The sequence below is a fragment of the Squalius cephalus genome (assembly GCF_949319135.1).
Source record: "Squalius cephalus genome assembly, chromosome: 6".
In the NCBI taxonomy this organism is placed as follows: domain Eukaryota; kingdom Metazoa; phylum Chordata; class Actinopteri; order Cypriniformes; family Leuciscidae; genus Squalius; species Squalius cephalus.
In genome coordinates this window covers 263007-273006 of record NC_137127.1, presented here as the reverse complement: position 1 = coordinate 273006, position 10000 = coordinate 263007, and the positions used below count along the sequence as shown (strand labels likewise).

General features: G+C 34.3%; 1 protein-coding gene across 2 annotated transcripts in view; it reads left to right on the top strand.

Moving 5' to 3' along the window:
• The window catches only part of pde8a (phosphodiesterase 8A), a 71914-nt gene that overhangs the window by 35432 nt on the left and 26482 nt on the right, over positions 1-10000 (top strand). For both annotated transcript variants that reach the window (XM_079873821.1, XM_079873820.1), the window contains exon 3: positions 1246-1436. In XM_079873821.1, coding sequence (XP_079729947.1) covers positions 1246-1436 — 191 coding nt within the window. The remainder of the gene's footprint in view (positions 1-1245; positions 1437-10000) is intronic.

The window sequence follows — 10000 nt, the reverse complement described above, 5'->3', positions numbered from 1 at the left end:
TGCTTCTTCTGAGCCAGTGCTTCATCTGAGCCAGTGCTTCTTCTGAGCCAGTGCTTCTTCTGAGCCAGTGCTTCTTCTGAGCCAGTGCTTCTTCTGAGCCAGTGCTTCATCTGAGCCAGTGCTTCTTCTGAGCCAGTGCTTCTTCTGAGCCAGTGCTTCATCTGAGCCAGTGCTTCTTCTGAGCCAGTGCTTCTTCTGAGCCAGTGCTTCATCTGAGCCAGTGCTTCTTCTGAGCCAGTGCTTCATCTGAGCCAGTGCTTCTTCTGAGCCAGTGCTTCTTCTGAGCCAGTGCTTCATCTGAGCCAGTGCTTCTTCTGAGCCAGTGCTTCATCTGAGCCAGTGCTTCATCTGAGCCAGTGCTTCTTCTGAGCCAGTGCTTCATCTGAGCCAGTGCTTCATCTGAGCCAGTGCTTCATCTGTGCCAGTGCTTCATCTGAGCCAGTGCTTCTTCTGAGCCAGTGCTTCTTCTGAGCCAGTGCTTCTTCTGAGCCAGTGCTTCATCTGAGCCAGTGCTTCTTCTGAGCCAGTGCTTCTTCTGAGCCAGTGCTTCATCTGAGCCAGTGCTTCTTCTGAGCCAGTGCTTCTTCTGAGCCAGTGCTTCTTCTGAGCCAGTGCTTCATCTGAGCCAGTGCTTCTTCTGAGCCAGTGCTTCATCTGAGCCAGTGCTTCTTCTGAGCCAGTGCTTCTTCTGAGCCAGTGCTTCTTCTGAGCCAGTGCTTCATCTGAGCCAGTGCTTCATCTGAGCCAGTGCTTCATCTGAGCCAGTGCTTCATCTGAGCCAGTGCTGCTTCTGAGCCAGTGCTTCATCTGAGCCAGTGCTTCATCTGAGCCAGTGCTTCTTCTGAGCCAGTGCTTCTTCTGAGCCAGTGCTTCTTCTGAGCCAGTGCTTCATCTGAGCCAGTGCTTCATCTGAGCCAGTGCTTCTTCTGAGCCAGTGCTTCTTCTGAGCCAGTGCTTCTTCTGAGCCAGTGCTTCATCTGAGCCAGTGCTTCATCTGAGCCAGTGCTTCATCTGAGCCAGTGCTTCATCTGAGCCAGTGCTTCATCTGAGCCAGTGCTTCTTCTGAGCCAGTGCTTCTTCTGAGCCAGTGCTTCTTTGAACTGTCTGTTACAGTGAATCGGTTCAGATGAACTGTGTGTTCATGTTCAGGTTAGCAGCTGAGTTTCTCGGATCTTCTCATGTTTTTGTTGTGGAACGCACTGATGAAGTGTGTGTGTGTGTGTGTGTGTGTGTGTGTGTGTGCAGGTACTGTTAGTGTTTGCCAAAGACGACGCTCAGAGCGGCAGCTTCACCTGGGCCTGTGAGCGCGCCGGGTTCAGGTGTAATGTGGCCCGAACACCAGAGGCGGCGCTGGAGAGTTTCCAGGAGAAGAACCACGACCTGATCCTCATCGATCACAGGCATGCCCGGTGTTTCGATGCTGAAGCGCTCTGTCGGTACGTTCCCGTCACTCTCAGTAACTCCTGCATGAACTGGTCATGTGATCATGTGGTCGTGTGGTCATGTGGGTTCTGATGTTTCTGTGTGTCCTGTGACCCCTCTGTGATGATCTTGTGTAGTGGCTGCTTTTATGAGCGGATGCTAGGGTTGGGTATCGCTTGAATTTTTACGATTTCGATTCCGCTTATCGATTCAGATTCTTATCGAATCCTAATTTCGATTCCAATAAGGTAAAAAAAAACTTGGATATCATTTACATTTAGTCTTATTGCAAGACATTTAATTGTAGCTGAAAATCATGAACACAAATCATCAGGCTGAAGAACACTTACACAAGCAGCGTTTGCCTGTGGGTTAAAAACACCATAGAAGAACAACTAGCCGAGCTAATATAAACTTAGCAATCGCAAACAAATCGGTTTAACTGAACAACGATACGATTGAAATAAACATTGTTTTAGGATTTTCAGGTTCAGAAACTGTAATCAAATGTAAAATAACTGCACTTTATAAATAAAATATACATTACAAATATAGTTACAAAAGTTATTCAGTGAAGAACGAGTGAATTTTCTCTGTCTTTTGTTGTTTGATTATTGTTATTATAGAGCGGGAATATTAGTGTTATTATAGAGCGGGAATATAAGTGTTATTATAGAGCGGGAATATTAGTGTTATTATAGAGCGGGAATATTAGTGTTATTATAGAGCAGGAATATAAGTGTTATTATAGAGCGGGAATATTAGTGTTATTATAGAGCGGGAATATTAGTGTTATTATAGAGCGGGAATATTAGTGTTATTATAGAGCGGGAATATTAGTGTTATTATAGAGCGGGAATATTAGTGTTATTATAGAGCAGGAATATTAGTGTTATTATAGAGTGGGAATATTAGTGTTATTATAGAGCGGGAATATTAGTGTTATTATAGAGCGGGAATATTAGTGTTATTATAGAGTGGGAATATTAGTGTTATTATAGAGACGGCAGGAATATTAGTGTTATTATAGAGCGGGAATATTAGTGTTATTATAGAGCAGGAATATTAGTGTTATTATAGAGTGGGAATATTAGTGTTATTATAGAGACGGCAGGAATATTAGTGTTATTATAGAGCGGGAATATTAGTGTTATTATAGAGCAGGAATATTAGTGTTATTATAGAGCGGGAATATTAGTGTTATTATAGAGCAGGAATATTAGTGTTATTATAGAGCGGGAATATTAGTGTTATTATAGAGCGGGAATATTAGTGTTATTATAGAGCGGGAATATTAGTGTTATTATAGAGCGGGAATATTAGTGTTATTATAGAACAGGAATATTAGTGTTATTATAGAGCGGGAATATTAGTGTTATTATAGAGCGGGAATATTAGTGTTATTATAGAGCGGGAATATAAGTGTTATTATAGAGCGGGAATATTATTGTTATTATAGAGCGGGAATATTAGTGTTATTATAGAGCAGGAATATTAGTGTTATTATAGAGCGGGAATATTAGTGTTATTATAGAGCGGGAATATTAGTGTTATTATAGAGCGGGAATATTAGTGTTATTATAGAGACGGCAGGAATATTAGTGTTATTATAGAGCGGGAATATTAGTGTTATTATAGAGCAGGAATATTAGTGTTATTATAGAGCGGGAATATAAGTGTTATTATAGACAGGAATATTAGTGTTATTATAGAGCGGGAATATTAGTGTTATTATAGAGCGGGAATATTAGTGTTATTATAGAGAGGAATATTAGTGTTATTATAGAGCGGGAATATAAGTGTTATTATAGACCGGGAATATTAGTGTTATTATAGAGACGGCAGGAATATTAGTGTTATTATAGACAGGAATATTAGTGTTATTATAGAGCGGGAATATTAGTGTTATTATAGAGCGGGAATATAAGTGTTATTATAGACAGGAATATTAGTGTTATTATAGAGCGGGAATATTAGTGTTATTATAGAGCGGGAATATTAGTGTTATTATAGAGCGGGAATATTAGTGTTATTATAGAGCAGGAATATTAGTGTTATTATAGAGCGGGAATATTAGCGTAATTATAGAGACGGCAGGAATATTAGTGTTATTATAGAGCGGGAATATTAGTGTTATTATAGAGAGGAATATTAGTGTTATTATAGAGCAGGAATATTAGTGTTATTATAGAGCGGGAATATTAGTGTTATTATAGAGCGGGAATATTAGCGTTATTATAGAGACGGCAGGAATATTAGTGTTATTATAGAGCGGGAATATTAGTGTTATTATAGAGAGGAATATTAGTGTTATTATAGAGCAGGAATATTAGTGTTATTATAGAGCGGGAATATTAGTGTTATTATAGAGCGGGAATATTAGCGTTATTATAGAGCAGGAATATTAGTGTTATTATAGAGAGGAATATTATAGAGCGGGAATATTAGCGTTATTATAGAGAGGAATATTAGTGTTATTATAGAGCAGGAATATTAGTGTTATTATAGAGAGGAATATTAGTGTTATTATAGAGCAGGAATATTATAGAGCGGGAATATTAGCGTTATTATAGAGCAGGAATATTATAGAGCGGGAATATTAGCGTTATTATAGAGAGGAATATTAGTGTTATTATAGAGCAGGAATATTAGTGTTATTATAGAGAGGAATATTAGTGTTATTATAGAGCAGGAATATTATAGAGCGGGAATATTAGTGTTATTATAGAGCGGGAATATTAGTGTTATTATAGAGCGGGAATATTAGTGTTATTATAGAGCGGGAATATTAGTGTTATTATAGAGCGGAATATTAGTGTTATTATAGAGAGGAATATTAGTGTTATTATAGAGCAGGAATATTAGTGTTATTATAGAGCAGGAATATTAGTGTTATTATAGAGCGGGAATATTAGTGTTATTATAGAGCGGGAATATTAGCGTTATTATAGAGCAGGAATATTAGTGTTATTATAGAGAGGAATATTATAGAGCGGGAATATTAGCGTTATTATAGAGAGGAATATTAGTGTTATTATAGAGCAGGAATATTAGTGTTATTATAGAGAGGAATATTAGTGTTATTATAGAGCAGGAATATTATAGAGCGGGAATATTAGCGTTATTATAGAGCAGGAATATTAGTGTTATTATAGAGCGGGAATATTAGTGTTATTATAGAGCAGGAATATTAGTGTTATTATAGAGCGGGAATATTAGTGTTATTATAGAGACGGCAGGAATATTAGTGTTATTATAGAGCGGGAATATTAGTGTTATTATAGAGCAGGAATATTAGTGTTATTATAGAGCAGGAATATTAGTGTTATTATAGAGCAGGAATATTAGTGTTATTATAGAGCGGGAATATTAGTGTTATTATAGAGCAGGAATATTAGCGTTATTATAGAGCAGGAATATTAGTGTTATTATAGAGAGGAATATTATAGAGCGGGAATATTAGCGTTATTATAGAGAGGAATATTAGTGTTATTATAGAGCAGGAATATTAGTGTTATTATAGAGAGGAATATTAGTGTTATTATAGAGCAGGAATATTATAGAGCGGGAATATTAGCGTTATTATAGAGCAGGAATATTATAGAGCAGGAATATTAGTGTTATTATAGAGCGGGAATATTAGTGTTATTATAGAGCGGGAATATTAGTGTTATTATAGAGCGGGAATATTAGTGTTATTATAGAGAGGAATATTAGTGTTATTATAGAGAGGAATATTAGTGTTATTATAGAGCAGGAATATTAGTGTTATTATAGAGAGGAATATTAGTGTTATTATAGAGCAGGAATATTAGTGTTATTATAGAGCGGGAATATTAGTGTTATTATAGAGCGGGAATATTAGCGTTATAGAGCAGGAATATTAGTGTTATTATAGAGAGGAATATTATAGAGCGGGAATATTAGCGTTATTATAGAGAGGAATATTAGTGTTATTATAGAGCAGGAATATTAGTGTTATTATAGAGAGGAATATTAGTGTTATTATAGAGCAGGAATATTATAGAGCGGGAATATTAGCGTTATTATAGAGCAGGAATATTATAGAGCGGGAATATTAGCGTTATTATAGAGAGGAATATTAGTGTTATTATAGAGCAGGAATATTAGTGTTATTATAGAGAGGAATATTAGTGTTATTATAGAGCAGGAATATTATAGAGCGGGAATATTAGTGTTATTATAGAGCAGGAATATTAGTGTTATTATAGAGCGGGAATATTAGTGTTATTATAGAGCGGGAATATTAGTGTTATTATAGAGAGGAATATTAGTGTTATTATAGAGAGGAATATTAGTGTTATTATAGAGCAGGAATATTAGTGTTATTATAGAGAGGAATATTAGTGTTATTATAGAGCAGGAATATTAGTGTTATTATAGAGCAGGAATATTAGTGTTATTATAGACAGGAATATTAGCGTTATTATAGAGCGGGAATATTAGTGTTATTATAGAGCGGGAATATTAGCGTTATTATAGAGCAGGAATATTAGTGTTATTATAGAGAGGAATATTATAGAGCGGGAATATTAGCGTTATTATAGAGAGGAATATTAGTGTTATTATAGAGCAGGAATATTAGTGTTATTATAGAGAGGAATATTAGTGTTATTATAGAGCAGGAATATTAGTGTTATTATAGAGCGGGAATATTAGTGTTATTATAGAGCAGGAATATTAGTGTTATTATAGAGCAGGAATATTAGTGTTATTATAGAGAGGAATATTAGTGTTATTATAGAGCAGGAATATTAGTGTTATTATAGAGAGGAATATTAGTGTTATTATAGAGCAGGAATATTAGTGTTATAGAGCGGGAATATCAGCGTTATTATAGAGCGGAATATTAGTGTTATTATAGAGCGGGAATATTAGTGTTATTATAGAGCGGGAATATTAGTGTTATTATAGAGCGGGAATATTAGTGTTATTATAGAGAGGAATATTAGTGTTATTATAGAGCGGGAATATTAGCGTTATTATAGAGCAGGAATATCAGCGTTATTATAGAGCAGGAATATTTGCGTTATTATAGAGCGGGAATATTAGTGTTATTATAGAGAGGAATATTAGTGTTATTATAGAGCGGGAATATTAGTGTTATTATAGAGCGGGAATATTAGTGTTATTATAGAGCGGGAATATTAGTGTTATTATAGAGCGGGAATATTAGCGTTATTATAGAGCGGGAATATTAGCGTTATTATAGAGACGGCAGGAATATTAGTGTTATTATAGAGAGGAATATTAGTGTTATTATAGAGCGGGAATATTAGTGTTATTGTAGAGCAGGAATATTAGCGTTATTATAGAGACGGCAGGAATATTAGTGTTATTATAGAGCGGGAATATTAGTGTTATTATAGAGACGGCAGGAATATTAGTGTTATTATAGAGCAGGAATATTAGTGTTATTATAGAGCGGGAATATTAGTGTTACTATAGAGACGGCAGGAATATTAGTGTTATTGTAGAGCAGGAATATTAGCGTTATTATAGAGCGGGAATATTAGTGTTATTATAGAGACGGCAGGAATATTAGTGTTATTATAGAACAGGAATATTAGCGTTATTATAGAGACGGCAGGAATATTAGTGTTATTATAGAGCAGGAATATTAGTGTTATTATAGAGCGGGAATATTAGTGTTATTATAGAGCGGGAATATTAGTGTTATTATAGAGACGGCAGGAATATTAGTGTTATTATAGAACAGGAATATTAGTGTTATTATAGAGACGGCAGGAATATTAGTGTTATTATAGAGACGGCAGGAATATTAGTGTTATTATAGATCAGGAATATTAGTGTTATTATAGAGATGGCAGGAATATTAGTGTTATTATAGAGATGGCAGGAATATTAGTGTTATTATAGAGTGGGAATATTAGTGTTATTATAGAGACGGCAGGAATATTAGTGTTATTATAGAGCGGGAATATTAGTGTTATTATAGAGCGGGAATATTAATGTTATTATAGCAGGAATATTAGTGTTATTATAGCAGGAATATGTATTATAGAGCAGGAATATTAGTGTTATTATAGAGCAGGAATATTAGTGTTATTATAGAGCGGGAATATTAGTGTTATTATAGAGCAGGAATATTAGTGTTATTATAGAGCAGGAATATTAGTGTTATTATAGAGAGGAATATTAGTGTTATTATAGAGCAGGAATATTAGTGTTATTATAGAGAGGAATATTAGTGTTATTATAGAGCAGGAATATTAGTGTTATAGAGCGGGAATATCAGCGTTATTATAGAGCGGAATATTAGTGTTATTATAGAGCGGGAATATTAGTGTTATTATAGAGCGGGAATATTAGTGTTATTATAGAGCGGGAATATTAGTGTTATTATAGAGAGGAATATTAGTGTTATTATAGAGCGGGAATATTAGCGTTATTATAGAGCAGGAATATCAGCGTTATTATAGAGCAGGAATATTTGCGTTATTATAGAGCGGGAATATTAGTGTTATTATAGAGAGGAATATTAGTGTTATTATAGAGCGGGAATATTAGTGTTATTATAGAGCGGGAATATTAGTGTTATTATAGAGCGGGAATATTAGCGTTATTATAGAGCGGGAATATTAGCGTTATTATAGAGACGGCAGGAATATTAGTGTTATTATAGAGAGGAATATTAGTGTTATTATAGAGCGGGAATATTAGTGTTATTGTAGAGCAGGAATATTAGCGTTATTATAGAGACGGCAGGAATATTAGTGTTATTATAGAGCGGGAATATTAGTGTTATTATAGAGACGGCAGGAATATTAGTGTTATTATAGAGCAGGAATATTAGTGTTATTATAGAGCGGGAATATTAGTGTTACTATAGAGACGGCAGGAATATTAGTGTTATTGTAGAGCAGGAATATTAGCGTTATTATAGAGCGGGAATATTAGTGTTATTATAGAGACGGCAGGAATATTAGTGTTATTATAGAACAGGAATATTAGCGTTATTATAGAGACGGCAGGAATATTAGTGTTATTATAGAGCAGGAATATTAGTGTTATTATAGAGCGGGAATATTAGTGTTATTATAGAGCGGGAATATTAGTGTTATTATAGAGACGGCAGGAATATTAGTGTTATTATAGAACAGGAATATTAGTGTTATTATAGAGACGGCAGGAATATTAGTGTTATTATAGAGACGGCAGGAATATTAGTGTTATTATAGATCAGGAATATTAGTGTTATTATAGAGATGGCAGGAATATTAGTGTTATTATAGAGATGGCAGGAATATTAGTGTTATTATAGAGTGGGAATATTAGTGTTATTATAGAGACGGCAGGAATATTAGTGTTATTATAGAGCGGGAATATTAGTGTTATTATAGAGCGGGAATATTAATGTTATTATAGCAGGAATATTAGTGTTATTATAGAGCGGGAATATTAGTGTTATTATAGAGCGGGAATATTAGTGTTATTATAGAGCGGGAATATTAATGTTATTATAGCAGGAATATTAGTGTTATTATAGAGCGGGAATATTAGTGTTATTATAGAGCGGGAATATTAGTGTTATTATAGCAGGAATATGTATTATAGAGCAGGAATATTAGTGTTATTATAGAGCAGGAATATTAGTGTTATTATAGAGACGGAATATTAGTGTTATTATAGAGCGGGAATATTGGTGTTATTATAGAGCGGGAATATTAGTGTTATTATAGAGCGGGAATATTAGAGTTATTATATTAGCGTTATTATAGAGCAGGAATATTAGTGTTATTATAGAGCCGGAATATTAGTGTTATTATAGAGCGGGAATATTAGTGTTATTATAGAGCCGGAATTTTAGTGTTATTATAGAGCGGGAATATTAGTGTTATTATAGAGCAGGAATATTCGTGTTATTATAGAGCGGGAATATTAGTGTTATTATAGAGACGGCAGGAATATTAGTGTTATTATAGAGCGGGAATATTCGTGTTATTATAGAGCAGGAATATTATAGAGCAGGAATATTAGTGTTATTATAGAGCAGGAATATTCGTGTTATTATAGAGAAGGAATATTCGTGTTATTATAGAGACGGCTGGAATATTAGTGTTATTATAGAGCGGGAATATTCATGTTATTATAGAGCGGGAATATTCGTGTTATTATAGAGCGGGAATATTAGTGTTATTATAGACAGGAATATTAGTGTTATTATAGAGCAGGAATATTAGCGTTATTATAGAGCGGGAATATTAGTGTTATTATAGAGCGGGAATATTCGTGTTATTATAGAGCAGGAATATTCGTGTTATTATAGAGATGGCGGGAATATTAGCGTTATTATAGAGCGGGAATATTAGTGTTATTATAGAGCGGGAATATTAGTGTTATTATAGAGACGGCAGGAATATTAGTGTTATTATAGAGCAGGAATATTCGTGTTATTATAGAGATGGCGGGAATATTAGCGTTATTATAGAGCGGGAATATTAGTGTTATTATAGAGCGGGAATATTAGTGTTATTATAGAGACGGCAGGAATATTCGTGTTATTATAGAGCAGGAATATTCGTGTTATTATAGA